This window comes from Bos indicus, chromosome 24 (assembly GCF_029378745.1).
Source record: "Bos indicus isolate NIAB-ARS_2022 breed Sahiwal x Tharparkar chromosome 24, NIAB-ARS_B.indTharparkar_mat_pri_1.0, whole genome shotgun sequence".
NCBI classification, from domain to species: Eukaryota; Metazoa; Chordata; class Mammalia; order Artiodactyla; family Bovidae; genus Bos; species Bos indicus.
Genome location: NC_091783.1, coordinates 37,228,084 through 37,249,090, shown reverse-complemented (window position 1 = coordinate 37,249,090; position 21,007 = coordinate 37,228,084). Strand labels below are relative to the sequence as shown.

Here is a 21,007-nt window from a genome sequence, read left to right as displayed (position 1 = left end):
AAGCGAAATGAAAGGATATGCACATAAACATCTGTACATGAAAGCTCATAATGACTTTATTTATAAAATAGCCCAAACTATAAACAATCCAAATGTCCATCAACAGGTAAATGAATAAACAAACTCAATAAATACAATGGAACACTACTCATCAATGAAAAGGTATGAACTATCGCAACATGGACCTCTCAGCTTTATGAAACAAAAATGATTGTTTATAGAAAATGCAAACTAAAGTAACAGAAAGCAGATCAGTGTTTGCCTGGGGAGGGGTGTCAGGCAGGGGCAAGACGAAGGACTGCAAAGGGCCACAAGGGAACTTAAGCAGTGATGGATATATTCATTAGCTTGTGAGGATGATTTTATGGAAGGATACATATATATATATATATATATATATATACGCCAGAACTTAGGAAAAGTTTAAGTCTGTGTCAATACACAGCAAAAAGTGCAGATTCTGATTTAGTAGGTTTGGGCTGGGGCCAACAGTCTGCATTTTTAATGAGCTCCCCAGTGATGCTGATGCTGTTTCCATACTATGTTCTGAGTGGCACAGCCCTGAGTATGCATTTTGTCATATATATATATATATATCATCCGAGTACACAGTAGATTCATATGGCTGGTACCACACTGGTTAGTGTAGACAGAACATTTCCACCATTGAATAAGGTTCTATTAGATGTCAGAGTCAAGATTCTTGAATACATTGGTAACCATTAATCTTGCCATACCTATTAATTATCTCCCAGTGATGACTTGTCTTTGAATGGACACTCCAGGCTGAATGCCCCCTCCCTGCCCTTCCTAAAAGACATTCCATTCTGTACATGTGTGTGTTTAATTGCTAAATGGTGTTCAACTCTTTACAACCCCATGGACTATGGCGCACCAGGCTCCCTCTGTCCATGGGATTTCCTAGGCAATGATACTGGAGTGGGTTGCCATTTCTTCCTCTGGGGGATCTTCCTGACCCGGAATCGAACTTGTGTCTCCTGCGTTGCAGGCGGATTCTTTACCTGCTGAGCCTCATTCTATATACTGCTTATGCTTCATTATATCATGCTTTTCACTCTGATTTGCATTAGAGTTGGAATACAAAGAATAGAAAGTTCAACTGGAGGCGGATGCCACTTCAAGGAGATTCCCAACAATTTAGACCTGTCGAAGAAGCTTCTTCTTAAAAAAATTATTCTGGGTCTTCACTTCACTGCAGTGGGTGGGTTCTTAGTTGTAGTGTGAGTGCTTTCTCTAGATGCGGTGTGGAGTCTTCTCTTGTGGAGCACGGGCTCCAGAGCTCTTGGGCTTCAGTAGTTGTGCCGCTGGGTTAGTTGCCCCACAGTATGTGGCACCTTAGATTCCCAACCAGGGATCGAACCCACATGCCCTGCACTGTAAATCGGATTCTTAACCACTGGACCATTAGGGAAGTCCCTAAAACCTCACTTTCCAACGTGACTCCCTCCCCATCCAGAACATTCATGTTTCAGGGCTTCTGTGGTCAGGATTGAGCACAGGTTCCAGTTGAGGGGGGCTTCTGCCAATAAGAGGCATGGCCTGAGGTAAGTCAGAACTTCTCTAGGAATAAATTTTCATCTCTAAAAAACGAGATTGTTTCTTCTGATTCTCACATTCCACATCCTTCGGCTTTGAAAAATTCAGAGTAAAGACAGCATGGATCCAGAAATTTAGTTTCTCAGCTCTGGATAAAGAGTGGGTCTGACCATGTGTCCAGAATGATTAGGAAAGGTTTTCAGTCAGTCAGTCAGAGTCAACATGTGTAGTTTACCCCAGGGGCTGGCAAACTTTCTGTAAAGGGGTGGATAGTACACATTTTTGGCTTTTCAGGCCATCTGATCTGTCACACACAATAAATTCTGCTCTTTTTTCTTTTTGGCTACACTGTGTGGCATATAGGAGCCTAGTTCCCCAACCAGGGATTGAACCTGTGCCCCCTGCATTGGAAGCACAGAGTCCCAACTACTGGACTACCAGGAGAATCCCTAAACTTTCGTAGGGGGAAAGCAGTCACAGATGACTCATCAATGAATGGGTGTGATTAGATTTGGCCTATGTAGTTTGCTGATTCCTGTTTAATTATACTTTAAAATTCTTATACTCGAAATACTTATTTTTCTAACCATGTCAAGTTAGGCAGAGAAATCAGGGGAAAAAACACACTGCACTGAGGCAATTTATTAACTCCAGGTACATAATATAGCTGGTCTTTCATATCTAAATATAACAATCCAACAAGTTACCATAATTTCAGGTTCTACATATCTTAAGTTAATGAACTAGATTTAGAAAAGCTATAAAAATACTTCACGGGCTTGGGAGGATGTGGTCATGAGACTTCATTGTAAGGAGGGATATAGGATATGCTAAAGAGTTTTCAGACCTACAAAGGACGTTTCAAAATTTACACTGCTAATAAAGTTCTTGCTTAATCAATACTTTATCTTCATTCATCAAGAGCCTGAATTAGAGCAGCTTTCTTCTTGTACTTGTCTCCAATCTCTCTGATGTTTTCCAAGAGATCTTCAGATGCGTATTCTTTACACTCTCTATCGTTTTTAGCAATCTGCTCCTCAAGGTGTTTCTAATGGAAAAATTTAGCAATTGTTAATGTAAAAACATCGATTTCTTTTAAAGCATTTAATTGTGAAGTCTATAAATAAGACTGCAACGTTTGTAAGAATAAGAATAAACTGAATACTCTTACATCTACCTGGTCAGTCCCTCCTGTGTTCCTTTTGTATAGCTATAGCTTATTCATGTACTTCTATATAACATTCTATTGAATGAATGTACCAACATTTACTTTTCCATTTTACTGTTAATGAATTTTTGTTTGTTCCCAGGTGTAGTAGGCTGAAGTGACTCCTAAAAGCTGTCCATAGATCACCAGAACCTATGAATGCTATGTAACATGGTCAAAGGAACTTTGAAGATGTGAACAAGTTAAGAATTTTGAGAAAAGATTATTCTGCACAATCCTGGTGGGGCAGCGTAATTTTAAGGGTCTTTGTGAGAAGGAATCAGCTGTGTGGGAGTCAGAGAAGGAAGGCATAAGGACAAAGAGAGGTTAGAGAGGACAGATGATACTGGGTTACTGGCTTTGAAGATGGAGGAAGAGACCACAACCCAAGGACTACTTGTGATTTCTAGAAGGAGTGCAGCCCCAAGGGATCATTTTAGATTTCTGACCTCCAGAAATGTAACCACTCAAATCATTTTCTGGTCTGTGGTCCAGATGAACAATAACTCTTGAACAAGGAGCCACGAAAGGTTACGGAGACACTGAGTGGTGGAACTAGGAAGACGTGGGTAGAACCCAGGTTTTCTGACGCAGTATCGCAGGGTGCTTTTCTTAGCTTTTACCACTAAGCAGAGAAGAGCACTGGCCAGCAAGTGAGCGGAAGTTCAATGTCACTCAGAAGAGAAGAGGGGAGAGAAGATCACATGCTCTGTTGTCTAACAAATGAAAACCTTTTAATGTGATATTATGAGCTCCCCCCTAAATTTATCTCCTAGTGAATTTCTAAGGACCTTTAGATTTAGCAATTTTAGTTTGTAGGCTCTGCTCAGCAGGTTGCAGGGATAGTTTTATTGTTAAACCTTCAAGTTACTTGAAAGGTGGAGATAAGGTAAATTTCATGTTTCCAAAATACTTTATTCTGTGTTTACACACATGAAATTAACAGGAAGGAATGTTAAAAAGAAACATCAGGCTCAAAATGGAATCACTTTAGCTAAGCCTACATCACTAAGGTGGGACTTAATGCTCAATCTAACTGCAGTTTCAACCTTCCCCAGCAATGTCATCATAACTGGTCCTTCTGGAATTTCCTGGTTGGCACCAGTGAGGTCATCTGCCAAATAGAACTTCTGTCCCACAAAGGAAGGTGACCTTGCCACTTTGCCTGAATTACCCTGTTTAAATTTATGACTTCTCTGTCCCACACCCTCTGACTTTTTAAACCTTGTCTTTTCTGGAGCTCCTTTTTATCTGCCACATGGGATGCTGCCCAAAACATGAATCACTGAATAAAGCCAATTTGATTTTCAGATTGACTCAGTTGACTCTTGCTTTGTAACAGGAAAAATATTTGTCATTAAAACATGCTCTTTCATCTTTATTACATCTTGTATGTACTAATGTTTTTGGTGTGTAGAATATGGCCTGCCACATCATTATACACTGTTGGATGTAATAAAATATCATTGTATATTGCTTATGCAAATAAGACAGATTACTTATTTTTTATTAAGGGCTATGCTATTTTTTGTATTTATATTATAACTCAATGAAAACAAACATGCCTTAAGGAAGAAGAAGAATAACTTAATCAAGTGACAAAGTTGCACAACCTTCACCACAATCTTTGTGCCCATCTGCCCTTATTCCCACCCTAGCCCCTGGCAACATAAATCTACTTTCGGCCTCTGCGGATAGGCCTTTTCTGGACATTTTATATTAGTGAGTCATAAATATGCGCACTTTTGCATCTTTCACTGAGTATTATGTTTTTGACATTCATTCACATTGTAGCATCCATCAGTGCTTCTTTTATCGATGAATCGTATACCAGTATATGGGTATATTATTCATTAGTTAAAAATCTATGTAAAACAGATGACTACAAGACACACACCGCTATGTAAGACTCTTCTGATAAATTTTTACTAGATCATATTCTCCAGAGAAATAAAAATGATCATTTAATTTCTATAGAAGCAAAACAGAAATAAATCAGAGTTTGAAAAAGCTTTCTTAGATTGTAGGAAAGACTTCACACACTTACCTCCACAGACCCGACATGTATAGCAACCATCTCTAAAAGACGCTGCAAGTTATTTCCCACTTTCCGTCTCTCTTCAGTTGTGGTCTGCACGACTAGTTGGTATCTGTGGGACAGAGACTCTTGTTTGAACTGTCTAGGAGAAAACCTAATATGTCAGCTTTTGCTAGCTCACTTCTTTTCGTATTTCAATGAAACCAGGGTGTGGTTGTCTATGTTCTGCTTACTCTGTGTCTAATTCACAGAGGTCCAGTTTGCAATCAAACAGAAATAAAAACATTTCCAAAGATCCCATGCAAATAACAGCACCGAACAGCACCAAACCTTCATGCTTTAACAGATAAAACTTGGGAGCATACTGTTTACCTGAGTCTCCAAAAGGATTATAAATGTAAATGCTTTCAGGGACAAGACACTAAATACAGATGAAGGAAGGAATTGGGAGTCCTACTTTTAGGCATTTGGATTCAGATTATAAACAAAAACTTATATGCCCCAAACACCTTCACCTGACTTTCCTATCCCTAGGCTACAAGTAAGGAAACAAGAGAGATGTGATTTTAAGGATTATAGTGCCAGACTGAAAGTTTTTTTTTAAGTTTTTTGAGTGTATTTGAATATAAATTAACATAGAGCCTATGGATTATAACTATTCAGTTCTCTTCTGACTGGAAAGGTAACGGGACAACAGCTGTCATGGGAGAAGAATGTACCATCCAGGGGAAGTATCTTAAGCTGCTCTACTTCATTCAGTTCTACTCACCCTCCTCCTCCCCAGGCCAGCTCTATAATGTAAAGCCAAGCGAATAAACCAGGTCTAGTTTTATAAAAATGTTAAATAATTAAACAGAAAATACACATCACAGATCTTGGCGAGATGAACTTACTCCCGCTGAATAGCGTCTAACTCATTCACAGCCTCACTGAGGCCCTCGTTAACTGCGCTCTCCAGCAGGTGCTTGTGTTTCTCCAAGGACTCCAGCTCATCGGCACATTTTTTGTCCTCTTCCTCAGCTTCCTATCAGGATAAAGGCACAGTTATGTTTTTTCAATATTCACATTCTATATACTCCAAGGGGATGAAAAAAAACCATTTATGTCAAGCATTCAAAAAAATCAGGTTGCATCATCATTTGTATTCACAGGACTGTTTACTGCTTTACACGTGGTAAGACTTTAAATGGTCTTTTGGAAATTTTATACTATAAACGTAAATGTGACCTTTCGAACAGGCCTATACTGCATTCATTTAGCAGTGATTTCAAGCCTGTATATAGGAAATATACTGAATCACAAATGTAAATATAAAGTAGTAGTGGAGTATTAAACATGGTCTATGGTAAAATAGCGCAATTCCAGAAAAAAGTTCTTTAGAAAAGAAATAACTCCTTACAATAAACTTTGGACAAGAAGATTACTGTAGACGAGATATAGGATATAGCTCAAAGATTTAAGCTTGATGTCGGAACAGGTGCCTAGTCCATCAACATGGCTTTGGAGAACCTAAACAAATGGGCAAAACTCTCACCTTCACTTTCTGTTGGTAAAGATCATCCAGCTTTTGAACTTCTTCTTTCAGAGTTCGTACACTTCTCCTGCTTTCTGTGATCATTGTACTTAACTTGAGGAATAAAACTTTGGTTGAGAAATCATAACTATACACCAAAAAATTTTTCATAAGTTATAAAACTTTTGTATTATCAACCAACTAACTGAACCATTTTGTTTCTTCTAGTTCTTGTGGCCTTTTACCTTTCATGTCATACAAATTTAATTTTTTTCCAAGAAAAGTTAATTTCAAGGTGGCATTTTAAAAAAATATATAATATTTAAATGTAGAATGGTATAGTAGGGCATTAGTTAGGAATAAAAAAATTTGGCTTAATTCTCAGTAAAATAGAGATACCAATATCTGTTTTTCTATTTTTCTGTAGCTGTGAGAGTCCTTAAATATAAATTGTTTTGCTCTCTAGGTTTTTTCTCTTCCATTTAATGGATAGGTTTTATTTATTTTTAAAATTGGAACATCATTTGCTTTACAATGTTGTTAGTGTCTGCTCTACACCATGAATCAGCTGTACATATACATACATCACTTCCCTCCCACGCCATCCCACCCCTCTAGGTCATCACAGAGCCCCGAGCTGAGTTCCCTACAGCCGCTTCCTACTATCTATTTTACACATGGTAGTGTATTTATGTCAATGAATCTCTCTAAATTCGTCCCACCCACTCCTTCCCCTGCCGTTTTCAAGTCTTAACTTTATTTAGATTTTTATCTACTTTAGTTATGTGGCTTTCATTTGTGTGTTCACTTTCTGGGATGTTAAAGAGAACTACTCAAACTGATTTTATTTGATAATATTTGCTAATTGGTTATAGTCAATGCATTCTTCCAAAGAGTAATCAAGTTAACGTTTAATCTTGTTCAAGTTTGAGCTTTAAGATCTGCTGAAACCAAAATGGGGAAGAAAAAAAGTGTTCCTTAAAAAAAAAAAGTGTTTCTTTCATTTCCTGTTGACAAGTGCTGATACCAGTTGATATTGGTAATTAATACAGAATGTTTTTCAGCTAGATCAAGAGGATAGTATTTGCAACAGGAAACAGAAAGTAGTTGATGTCTTTCTTTAAAAGGATTATTCTACACATACATAAATTTAAAACAAAACACATGATTTGGGAAAAATTTAGTGAAGCTATTGTTATTTGGTGAAAGGTAGGATGGTAAAATGACTAAACTTATTTAAGAAACTTGCAGTATGGTACTGTCTTTTTTTTTTTCCTTGCACACAGTACTTGTCATTCAGTCATCCAAAGATCTTGAAAGGGACATTCCTTTCCTATTCAAGAGAGAGAAAAGTGGGCTGGAAAGAATGCAGTTTACTCAGGATCATTCAACTAGCATATGCCCAGAACTCAAAATGAACTCCAAGGACTTTTTCTACATCACTCGCCTTTCACATTTTAAAGACCAGTTACTGAAGCTATAAACTTTGCTTCCAATCTAAAGATGCTACTTCTGAAGCAAACAAACTGTTTTATTAAATTCACTTGCAATAAGGCCAAAATCGACACTCCAATAACCAGAACTTCTACTAGGCCCTCATGGTTGGTCAAATGTGTTTACTTTTAACTGAGCAGCGCTTCTTGCCATGTCAGTTTTACCAATTAATTAGACATTTCCTCTCCCTCCTCTTGATTATGAGTACACATTCCATTGCAATAAACAGGAGAGGAATTAAAAATAAGTCGCCAAAGCAACTCCTAACTACTAATATTTGACTTCCTTCCTCCCTCCCTTCTTTCTTAGCTCTCAAGTCACAAAGAAATCATCAATTAATCAGATGATATTTTCCTTCTATAATTGATAGAAGCCACCAGACTGGAATTCCATCACTTCTTGCCTCCAACCAACCAACCAACCAACATGAGACCTTTCCTTCTTCCTTCGAGTTAGTTTAAGGATGCAGGGCACACATTTTCCTCATGAAGAGAAATAACCTCTTCAGCTCTTTTCTGATCGCATGCCTTTGTATTTCTTCATGGACCACATTCAAATCCATCAAGGTCTTTTGTTCCTGCTTTTTTAAACTTCACCCTTTTCCTGTTGAACTCCCCCTCATCTTCAAAACCAAACAACCCTCTCCTATAAAAACAAGAAAACCACACACCAAACCAAAAATCTTTCCCACACACCACTTTTCAGCCACAGTTTCACCACCTTTCCGTGGATTCAAACATCTGCAATAGATTTGTAGCAGCCCATGAAGAATAACCTATTTGGATTATAGTATCTTCCTTTTCACCATTTACACTCCACAGAAACATGCTTTCTGGCTCCTCTGGTTCATGTTGCTTTTGCAAATGTCAGGAGGAACATCTTTATGATTAAAGCCAATGTGCGCTTTTCAGACTTAATCTGAGTAAGACCTGTGGTTACTGACCACTCCTTATTGAAACTTTCTTCCTTGGTCTCTAAGATCGTGGAAACTCCTTGTTTCCTCTTTAAGTCTTGGGGGTGGGGGTGGGGGTCCTTCTAATTCAATAGATTTCTCTTTCTCTGCTTGTACTTTGGACGTTCTCCTAGTAATCTCTCTGGCTGTATTCTCATTTGCTCACTTGGGAGAGCTCTCGCTCATTCTCATACCTGGGGGATCTCCTGGCTGTTAATTACATGCAAGCTAAAAATACCTACCTGTATCTTTATTATTTCCAAACTTCAACTGCCTACTGGACATTCTCTACTTTGATGTCCCAGAGACCTGCAACGGCATATCCCAGGCTGAAATTCTGTTCTACAACCTTCTTTGTATTTTTCATCAAGGTTATAGAACATTGTCACTGACAAAGAATCTCTTTTTGACCAAACTACTTAGGATCTTCTGAACTCTTCTCAATTAGATTGACTTGGGCTTTCATGTTTGTCTCTGTGTTATCCAATTTTAAGCAAGAATCCTGCCAAGTCACTTAAACCAGAATCTCCCATCCTGAATATCTGATCAGGTTCCTCATCCTGTGCCACACTCCAGGTGATGACTTTTCACCTTGGCCGGCCTTCAGAAAGAAACCGATTAGGATGGTGCTTAGACAGAATACCCCAACTCTGATATTTCCAGCTGCTGATCCCCACCCTGCTCCTTAGCTATAAATTCCCACTTTTCTTTGTTGCCTTTGGGATAAGCCCCATCTCTCTCACCTACTACCAAACTCCACTGTAATAGCCCCTCTTGAACAGAGTCTAACTTACCACTGCTAACAAGTGTCCTAAGTAACTTTTCTTTAATATTGTATACCAAAGCTGGACTCCTGGACATTCTTAATCTCACTCTCTTCCTTAACCTTCACTTCTAAGTGGATGACTAATGTTGCTCGAATCTTTTTTTTTTTTGGCAGTGCTGCATAGCTTGCAGGATTTTTAGCTTCCCGACCAGAGATCGAACCTGGGCCCTCAGCAGTGACAGCTTAGAGTCCTAACCACTGGATCACCAGGGAATTCCCTGTTTTAACCTTTAAATCTCTGTTCTCCATCCTCACTGCAATAGCGTTGGTTTGCCTCCTTACCATTTACAGCTTAGGATACTGTTAGGTCTCTTAATTGTATGTCTCCAGTCACACGTACCTCCTAAAGTATTCTTCAGAATGTCAACACTGTAAGCTTACTAAGATACACAGGTTTTATTCCCTTACTTAAAAAACCTTCAGTGGTACCTGCTGCCTACAGAATAAAAATTCTACCAGTAAGTAAGAACAAGTAAGTCTCTTCAGAATTAGGTTTTTGTTTTCCCAGGCTTCTTCCCTATCCTACTTAGACTCAAGGTAATTCTTTAATACATCCTGGTCTTTGGTGTCCGGGCCTTCAGAGGCAGGCATGTGTGTCTGTGTTTGTATCCTTTTGTGTATCCACTGGCCAACTCCTACTTGCTATTCACAACTCAGCTCATCTACCACCTCCTTCAGAAAGAACCTATGCTTATCTTAGGTAGGTGTATGGAGAATCCACAACATGCTGTATTTATACTCCAAAAATCTTATGAATTTGTTATAATTGTTTTTACACTCACCTTTCCAAACAAATAAGAATTCACAAAGAAAGATATTATATCACCAACACTGATTATAGTACAGGTATATATAGCAGACTCTTAAGAAAAATACTTGCTAAACAAATTTTAATTGCTATTATTTAAACTTTATACTTATACCCATAAGTGTGATTGGTTTTTCTTCGTTTGTGGTATCTTTGTGGTATGAGGGTTAAACTAGTCTTATAAGCAAAATTTCTTAAAGATAGATTTTTGTATTACTTCATAAATTAAGTAAATTCCCTACATATTTATAGTTTATCCATTTCTCATTTTTTCTTGAACGGTTTTGGGGATTATTTTAAAGTACTTATCAGATTGATTAGTTTTGCTACTGTTTAACCTTTACTATTTCAAACTGCTATTTTATCTTAGGCCATCTTAACTTGGTTAAACTACTTGTCAAATCAAAAAATAGTTTTAGCACCCTAATGTTCATTGCAGCACTATTTACAATAGCCAAGACGTGGAAGCAAACTAAATGTCCATAGACACAGGAATGGATTAAGAAAATGTACATTAAGATATACATATGTATATCTACACACACACACACCATGGATATCACTCAGCCATTAAAGAAAATGAAATAATGCCATCTGCAGCAGTAAGGATGGACCTAGAGACTGTCATACTGAGCGAAGTCAGACAGGAGGAGAAATATTGTACGACATCTCTTAAATGTGGAATCTGAAAAGAAATGATACAAATGAACTTACAAAATAGAAACAGACTCACAAACTTAGAAATGAACTTAAGGTTGCTGAGGGAACCTTAAGGTTGATGGAGGGAAGGGATAGTTAGGGAGTTTGGGATGGGCATGTACACACTGTTATACTTAAAATAGAAACCGACAAGGACCTACTGTACAGCACAGGAAACTCTGCTCAATGTTATGTGGCAGACTGGATGGGAGGGGAGTTTTGGGGGAAGAATGGATACATGTATATGTATGGCTCAGTCCCTTTGCTGTTCACCTGAAACTATCGCATTGTTAATCGGCTATAAAAGTTAAAAACAGTTTCAGGTTTTAGTCTCTCAAGCATACGACATCACTGATCACTCCCTTTTTTTCTAGTTTTATCGAGATATAATTGACCTATAATGTTGCATGGGTTTACATGGGTAGACCTATGGCTGTTTCACGTTAATGTTTGGTAGAAACCAAGGCAATACTATAAAGGAATTATCCTTCAATTAAAAAAAAAAACATTGCATGGGTTTAAGATGTACAGCAAGATGATTATGTATATATTGTGAACTCTTTGGTCCATGGAATTCTCCAGGCAAGGATACTGGAGTGGGTTCCCTTCTCCAGGGGATCTTCCTGACCCAGGGCTTGAACCTGGGTCTTCTGCATTGCAGGCAGATTCTTTGCTGTCTGAGCCACCACGGAAGCCCCTTCTCACTTCCTTCTATACGCTGTGAATTCTTTACCACAGTGAGTTTAGTTAGGGTCACTCTTTCTTCTTTACTTGACTTTTACAGTGTATCCTCCTCCTTCTGATTATTCTCCAACTATTCCGTCTACTTCCTTCCTTTGCCAATCTTTTGCTACTTTCTTCTACACATTCTAAGAAATGTCACCCACATCCCTGGCTTCAGACCCAGTATCCTTTTTATATTTTCAATCTATTGCTTCAGCTTCCTTTTCGTTGTCTCTCATGGAAAGCGAGCTCAACATCTCCTGCACTGCCCTGGCCACTCCCAGCCTCGTTTTCTTCCTAATTTACGCTGCCCACCCTAGAAAAACAGAAGTCACTGTTGCTCCTCCTTTCTCTCCTAGCATTCATTCAGCCACAAAATGCTTGGGTCCTGCCTCAACATTTCTTCAACCTGTCCCCTTTCTTCGTTTCCTCCCTTTATGTCCATAATTTCCTACTTGAGTACTACAGCTTAACCTCTTAATTTCAGTTGCCTTCCCTCTCAGTCACTTTATTCTATGACCAAAGGAGTCTTGCAGAAAAAAACAAAAACAAAAAGCAAATCTGATTAGCATAATAGCATATGTTAGTCTTCTCTGAATGGGACTTTGTATTTCATATAAGCTTTGGTTATATTGATCTTTGGGACATTAACATGGTGCCTAAACTATAGTAGGCATTTCATAATTGCGTCCCTACCCTGCCCAATTTTTCCTGCCTATAGCCTTTAAAAAGTTTCAAGTAGTCTGAAACAGATTTCAGTCAAGAGGCTCCTACTGCTTGAAATTCATACTTTTTTGAGCCTTCAGGCTTACTGCCCACTCCAACCAGAGAGAAACTGTACTGAAGTGGGCTAAACACTTCATCTCAAATAACCATCACCACTGGGGCACACCCGTTAAAGCAGTCCTAATTCTTATCTTTTCCCCATGATAGTCACAAAACCCACACATTTGTAGAAGCCCTAAATTACAATAACAATAGTATCATGAAACTCTTCACTTATCTAACAACGTTTTCTATGTGTGGGAGGTGTGAAAAATTCTAATACAAAGTAAGTATTGATGAAAATTTGTTAATATAAAAAAAGTGTGCGTTACTTTTAAAGTTATTTGTGAAATGCATAGATTTTATTTTCAGATGAGGAAAAGTTAACAGGCTTCTATTCTCAAAAAAGATAGGATTTCTTTTATATCTTAAAATCTGTTAGCCAGAACATAGTTTTCAAAGAGTTGAATTAGCTAGGCGGTTGCTTTAATTGTTTGGTGTTATATAAACAAATAGGCTTCCCTGGTGACTCAGATGGTAAAGAATCCGCCTGCAAGTGTGGGAGACCTAGATTAGATCCCTGGGTTGGGAAGATCCCCTGCTGGAGGGCATGGCAACTCACTCTAGTATTTTTGCCTGGAGAATCCCCTTAGGCAGAGAAGCCTGGTGGGCTACAGTCCACGCCATGTAAATAATACCTTTTGTTTGTATTTGAGGAGTTTTTAACTTTTCTTAATCAATTATAACAATGTTTACCCTACCCTAAAGGTTATCGAATACAATAGTCTTCTTTCTCAGCTATATTGGTGATTGTATGTTTCAAGTATCTCAGAAGCAGGAATTTTCTGAACCTACTTTCAGAAAAAGAATTTTATAGGCATTTAAAATTGAATCTCCCTGAATTCCATGGTCCTGAATGAAGAATCTGGTAAACGGAAGTCTCTTATCAATCATAGCTAGTTAGCTTCTAACTGCAAATGATATATACTCACTTCTAAGGTAGTTATTTCAATTTCCTTTTACTAAAAAAACGAATATTACTAAATCACCTCAAGTTATAAGAGGTGATTTGCCATTAGAAAAAAAGGGAGATTTACTCAGTTTCATATCACTTCATCATTAATGATATGTGAAGCTTAGAATGTTTAAGTTACTTAAAAAGTTACTTCAAGTGTTTCTAGGTCAAGGGTATAACTCATTTTTCGTATTTTATTAAAAATCCATTCCTTAGCAATTGGAAACCACAAAACATTATATGTATAACAACTGTTTCATTACTTACTTGTTCTAAAGTATCCTCTAAACCCATCTTTTTATTTAGAGCTTTATTAATTTCTTCTTCAGTTTGGTTCAACAGTTCCTTGAGTGGTGCCTATAAAACACATAGGAATGTCAGTTACATATGATATAATTCCACAAGTTCTCTCATGAGGAATCTTTTGGAGAAAAGTGAAGCCACGGTGTTTTAAATCTAAGTTAATACACCATCAATAAGAAAATAAAACTAATTTTACTGGAATTTCCATAACTATAGAATGTAACTTGCTTTTGGTTTTGAATACTTGCAAAATTCTAGACTGGCTTCTCTATTCTGGAAATTCACTGCTATTACTTAAACATTCTTTAAGTACATGTAATTTAATGTTATCTTTCTTGAAAACAAATTATATGTAGGTTTTATTTTTATGCTCTGTTCTCTCCATGCATCGTTTTCCCCTTAATCCTTTCCAATTCTTTAGCCTTATATGTCCTCTTCATTTTTTTTGCTCCTCATTCTAACTCTGTTGTTAATAGCAGAAGACTTGAAACATGACGATTGTCTATCCAACAAGGACTGGGATGTAGAAGCCGCGCAAAGTAGGACTGAGGCTGCAGAAGGAACAAGGAAGATCTGGACCCTGTCAGGGAGAGGGCAATTTCCCTCTCTACTTTTCCTGAGTTCCTGTGGCAGGACTTAACATAAGAGTGAGAGAAAAGGGGCTCTCACCACTTCCCCTTCCACCGGCTTTTTCAGTCTGAGGTCTAGGAGGCTGACAAGGTAAGAAAGCTTAGCTTATGCCTGCCTTTGTCAGATGTCCCAGGACTTCTCAGTGGCCTTGGTTTTCCAGCTGGTGATTGCTCAAGTTGGCTTGCCAAAACTGGGAGGCAGGAGGGAGGTGTTCTCTCACCCACAACTCTTTTAAAAAAAGTATACAACTCCATGGCATTTAGTACATTCACAAGGTATTCTCATTCTGTAACAATTTCATCGCTCCAAAAGAAAACTCTACATGTTTTCAAAACCCTACATGTTTTCAAAACCCTACTATGTTTTCAGTAGGTCTTCTGAAATCTTCGCTGAGTTTTAAATTTTGGCAGTTCTTTTTTGAAGGATGCAGTTGCCTCTTTAATCTCTTTAAGAACCTTTCTCCAAATACTACTTATTGGTAGACAGTGGGGGCTGCATCTTCTTGACGCTATTTTTATTGTCCTATTATTATGTAAAACTATTTCCAGGGGGCAAAGAAAAGATTCTTCTTTTCTGAGAATATGCATTCTTTTTGCATTGGGTAATCTTTTCTACAGTAATTTGATCCAGAAATTGTTTTCTTGCACTGATACACCAAACTACTCAAAACACAGGTGAGTAAACTCTATCTGCCTACCTACCAAGCAGCTGCTTGAGAAACAAGAGTAAAAGATTAACTGTTTATTGGATGCATTTTTTTTCTATTGAAAATAAGCTTAGATTTAATCAAAATCTGTCTGCCAATAAACTGCAACATGGAACGTAGGGACTGTATCTTTACATGTGTGTGTGTGTGTGTTTTTGGTGTGCTGTGCAGCTCGAGAGATTTTAGTTCCCCAACCTGAGATTTAACCTGGACCTGGCTGAATCCTAACCACTGGACCACCAGGGAATTCCTCTTTCTGGGTATTTTATCTCAGCATCTAGCTGGTATGGAATGTAGTTGATACTCAATAAATAATTCACGGAACGAAAGAATGATTCTTAAGAGAAAAAAACACATGGTTTTAGACTTTAATTGACATTCTTATATTAAAAACTATTTTGAAAATTAACATTGTTTGGGGGGCACTTAAAATTTTTCTTCCTCAAATTACATCCTTGGCCATATCTGAAAATTATGTACAGTACTCTCATTATTGGCCGCTGGTGGTACTTAATGCTCTGTTATACTTCATGCCTTCCTGTGTGTCCTTGTGCCTGAAAACCTTTCCACAGATCACCCCATAAATATCTCATCTTTGAAGATTTCATTCCAGGTTCACCTTTGCTGTAGAGACTTCTCTCAGTTGAGAAGAACTGATCTTGTTAGTATATCGTGTAAAGACTTCTAATAAAGCATGTATAAAGTATTTATTTTGTCTTTCTCCCTTGAGATGAGTAGTAGCAACTTGAGAGCAAGCATCAGGTCTCATTTTTGTCTTAATCTTTGCATCTATTTTATATATAATAAAATCTTTTAGAGGAAGAGAGGGAAGATGAGGCTTTATAATTCGAAGAGTACGGTACAATAGAGAGCAGGGGTCTACTACCAGGAAGAAAGAAGGCAAGTTTCAGTGTTGTATTTCTACATTTAGTCCTGAGTTATGGACCTGCTGAAGTTTAAACTGTTAGTTATAAATATTATGAGCAGACATCAATCATATCACTTAAAAACCTTCGAAGTACTCACGATTACGTACATAAACTTGAGCTCTGTATTTGACAAGGCAGTTGGCACCAGCGTCAGGATTAAACTTAATTTCAAAGTCATAACCTTTGGAATTTTCAGCACCCTTAGGGATAAGTTTTAATTTTCTAGCCAATTTATGATACTCTGTTAATTGTGTTTCAATCTGTAAGAAGAGAACACAAAAAGAAACACTGAAATAAAACAAACAATTCTATTCCATATGGTTTTCAATTGGCATTTTTTTTTTGCAGCTTTACTCAAAGATTATGTGTTTTTCATTAGTTTTAAAGTTGGCATTTTTAGTAGTAACAGTAGCAGTTTTAAAATATAAAGAATGAAAGATTTTATTCACACTAAATTTTAAGATAGTTTTAACACCATAATTAATTAGTAAGCAATATGGTTAGACAGCATCACTAACTCAATGGACATGAGTTTGAGCAAACTCTGGGAGATAGTGAATGACAAGGAAGCCTGGCGTGCTGCAGCCCATGGGGTCACAAAGAGTCGGACATGACTTAGTGACTGAATAACAACAACAAAATAGTATTGTTCTTCCATTTATCTGACAAGGAGTTTGGAATAAAAGTCCATGTTGAGGTATTAACTAAAATTCACTTTTTAAAGTACCAGACAGAGAAATTATCAAACAGAAACAAACCTTAGCTTTGTCAATGTACAAAATAAAACATTTCATTTATTTAAAACGAGTGAACTGTAGTCACTCAAGTCTCTGAATGTTATTTCAACTGTTTTGATAAAAATATTTTACTAACATATTCCACATTTCCTGGTCTTCTTCCCTCCGTTCAGGGTTCTGTTCAAGTTACATCATCAGAAGTCTTTCCCTCTAACATAACACCCCCAATTTCTCTACTCTCTTACTTGACCCTTCAGAGCACTTGTAACCACCTGAGAGAGATTACTCATGTGTTCATCGCCATCACCTGAAAGCACGCTCCACAAGAGCAGCTGCATCCCTTGCAACTAGAACAGTACTTGGCATAGAGTACTCAGTATCTGATGAAATAAACAAACCTGCAGAGTCTAGGCAATTTATTTTCATATAGTTACCATCTATAAAATGAATACTTTGAAAGAAGGCAAGGGCAAAAGTACCTATCAGAACCTGCTTAAATAATCTTCAATTTCTAAAAACTTAAAAGCAACACTTATATGCAAAATTTAAGATTTCACATTAATAAATCAGGAAATCATTTCAATTACTATAATTTGTAATATAGTAGCTCTCCAGGGATGACTAAGGTATGGAGTTCTCTCTGGCGTTATACTAAATAATCCTAGAAATTGTTGTTTTTCACTAGGATTTTGTTGGTGTAATAAAGCAGTTTTCACAAGGCCATGTGCTCCATCCTGCCAGATTGTGGGGACAGCAGAAGGAGATACATTTCTCCTTCCCCCAGCCAGTTCAGACAGAGAACATGCACCACATTCCTCCTGAAGAGTCTGGAGGTAGCCTCAATGCCCATCTCAGCAAAGAGCTCTAGAAGCAGACTCCCAGTCAGAGGTGGTGGGTGGGATAAAAATCAGTCTGGAAAGAAAACTAAGGGGTGGACTCTTTATGCTGGACTTTAGTATTTTGCCTCCATTCTTTAATCTCTCCTACTCAGTACCCTAAGGTTTTCTTCCCACTGACCATGGCCCAGCTGGCCCCTCATTAGGCCACTGCTTACCCACTTCCTGGGTAATTTTCTTCTTTCAGCCTGATCCTCCAAATCAAAAACAGCACTCATACAGCTAGTTTGAGCTAGTAAACAGAGTTCACCTAGTCTAGAGATTCATGACTTCCCCTCTCCCACACAGTGCTTGAGAGACAAAATGTGCTAATAACTGTTGAAGTGACATTTCAGGTTCACCGACCTGGTCTAATCACACTTCAGTTTGTAAAGAAGGGAACTGAGGCTCTGAGAAGTTAGATGCTGTGCTGAGGTCACATAAACGTGCTGGCAAACCCAGGGCTACAACAAAGGTTTACCAAATTCTAGGTTCAAAGACCTTTGCGATCACCATCACTGGCTAGAAATACGTATTTTTCTCTTTTATACACAGGTACAGAGATGAGCAGGTCAGGAGTACGAGGGAGCACAGATAATTAAGGCAAAGCAAAAATCTGCTGAAATGGCTCAAAAAATGAGGCAGTGCTTATTGCTCAGGCTGAATTGTGCATTCCATATTAAGAATTACATACGCAGCTGTGTAAAATACAGATTTTTAATAATGTAAAACAGTTAAAACCTGACCAAGAAACTGTTTCATTATGCTTATAATGAACTTCACAATATGATCAGGGTGAAAAACCCGAACTGCCCCCATAGGCAAACGTAGATGCTTAAAGGAGCCTTTTTAAAAAGACATGCCTTCTGGGACTTCCCTGGTGGCCCTGCCCTTCCAATATAGGGGATGCAGATTTGATCCCTGGTAGGGGAATCGAGAACCTACTTCCTTTCAGGCCTTTCTTAAGGGGCCTTTGTCCACTTCCAAGATGCTGATATTTCCAGAGTTCTATCTTCCTCCTCTGTATTGTTCCTTGGTGAATTCGTCTACCCTGTGGCTCCAATGACAATATATACAGATTTTTACCAAATCTATACTGCAAACCCAGGTATTTAATGCTGCAGTACAGGCCCATGTAAAATAGTCTGTAAGATATTTTCATTTAAATGCTGCATGGGCACAACAGGTCTAGCCTACCATCTCCTCTCCTGACTGCCAACTTCTCCATCTCTTCTGTTCCTAAGTGGATGATACTACTCATTACCTGCCCCATCACTCAAACCAGACCCTGGTGTCGGCCCCCTTTTTTTCATCTCCTTATTCATTCTACCTCCTAAGCAGACAGAATCCACCCATTTCTTTGAATCTCCACTAGCTTTATCTAAACTTCAGTCTGTAATTTCTACCAATTACTTCCCACAGATCCTTATCTGACTGCTTTGCTTCCTTCTATCCATTTTATCACATTATCAAAAATGAGATCTTTCTGAAATGTGATCTTATGTGTTTAACGTATTAATGGTCTGCTTCCTGGAGCTTTCAGGATAAAGTCTGAGCTTCTAAACGTGACAAGGATGTTCACCACCTGGTCTTTCTTATCTTTGAGTCTCATCTTCTGCACATGCCACATCCCTTGCTGTTAGGCTCTAGCCACATGGAAAGCTCAGGACAGTAGAGTGCCTGGTGCTGCTTCCTCCCTAACTTCCCCACACACGTCACTTGCTGGCTCCCCAGCCTGGCCAGGCTAATCCTCCCTCCTCACATTCCCAATTCAGCTCAGGTCTTACATCTGCAAGGAAGCCTTCTGAAAACCACCGCCATCCATCACCCTACACTACGCACACCAAAATCCTGCTCATGTGTACTACAGGCTTCCTCAGTATGTGGTGGAGGTCTGACCTCATGGAAGAGAAACGTCATCTAGAATGGCAGTTTCTTACGTTCCCGTGTCTTTTTATCCTCCCTTTGCACCCGACATGGTGAGCGGTACACAGCAGATGTTAAACACGTCTGAGCAGTGAGGACGTAAATGAAGAAGTGACTCATGTCCACTTCTAGAATAAAAGGCCTGGGACTTATGAAAACTATTTCCATGGCTTTAGAGACGTTTTTCCTTCATTTCTTGGTTCACTATTGGAAAATACAGGCTATCTTAAGTATGACCGAGAAATTGGGCTGTTACTGAATTGACATGAAGGGATGAGTCTGTTTTTAGTAAAATGTCAATGCTGAAAAATTTTACCTCTTTAGCCAATTTCTTCTACCCACTCAGTTCTTCTAAATTGGGATGGACCTTTACAAAGGTAAGTTCTGATGAGGTGCTGCTCTGGGAATGGTAAGACATACCGCCTCTTTGCCTCGGGCATATTTCAGCTCCTCATTCCACAACTGCTGCTGTTCAGCCTCTAGGTCCTTGGTTAATTTATTAATGGTCTGCTGCAATTCATTTCTTTCATGATTTATTCTCTCAACGTCTGCAACCGAGTACTTCTGGTTGTCAACAATATTCTGTAGTCGAGAATTCTCCTGTTTCATTGTTTCACATTCTAGTTCTGCATTGCAAAAGAAATAAATTAAGTTCCTTCAATTCTAGTTGATTAAGATGTCTAAATTTCCTTGTCATTATGGAGAACAAATATTAGTGGCCAAGTGTGAACTATTTAAAGAGTTGATGTAGAGCAAAGCTAATATATAATCAGACTTACTTGGAAAAAAATAAATCAATTTAGCAAATACTCCAGATAATTACTGTCCTTGATATGACAGATGATCAATATTCCAAAGAATAAGAGTTAAATCAAATATCCTAAGGAGTATCTATATAATTCCTACATGAGACAGGCTCAGGCGTAAAACCCTTAAAAGAGTAAAATCAAACTAGGCAGAGACCTGGGAAAATAGTATAGTAGGTCCACATAGCTATTTATTTTGTAAACTGCCAGCCAATGGCTCTGTGATGTGTAGATATCTTTCTTTGTGCTACCTTTGGCACCACAGAAGCATCCCACAGAAGCAATTCATGGGCCACAGTATTTTCAGTTTTATGATTAAGATCCATATGTGTTTATGAAACGAAGGTTAGGAACACACAAGATATAAACAAACTTTAGTTGGGCTTTTATAGCACCTTTTCATGTTATTTTCAATCAGGTTAAGCTGTGGAGTAGCCTAGGCGGTAGTGATAGCGATAGAGGATAAGGCAAATACAGCAGACTGAGGCTAGCAAAGAT

The 21,007-nt window shown here is 38.2% G+C and overlaps 1 protein-coding gene across 1 annotated transcript in view; it reads right to left on the bottom strand.

Annotated features, from left to right (window-relative positions):
* Positions 1-34: 34 nt before the first annotated feature.
* NDC80 (NDC80 kinetochore complex component) overlaps positions 35-21,007 on the bottom strand; it is a 35,718-nt gene continuing 14,745 nt past the window's right edge. The window contains exons 11-17 of the mRNA XM_070778862.1: positions 20,124-20,329; positions 16,273-16,425; positions 13,865-13,954; positions 6,337-6,429; positions 5,696-5,826; positions 4,812-4,914; positions 35-2,605 (exon numbers count right to left, since the gene is read on the bottom strand). Coding sequence (XP_070634963.1) covers positions 2,468-2,605; positions 4,812-4,914; positions 5,696-5,826; positions 6,337-6,429; positions 13,865-13,954; positions 16,273-16,425; positions 20,124-20,329 — 914 coding nt within the window. The 3' untranslated portion in view covers positions 35-2,467. The remainder of the gene's footprint in view (positions 2,606-4,811; positions 4,915-5,695; positions 5,827-6,336; positions 6,430-13,864; positions 13,955-16,272; positions 16,426-20,123; positions 20,330-21,007) is intronic.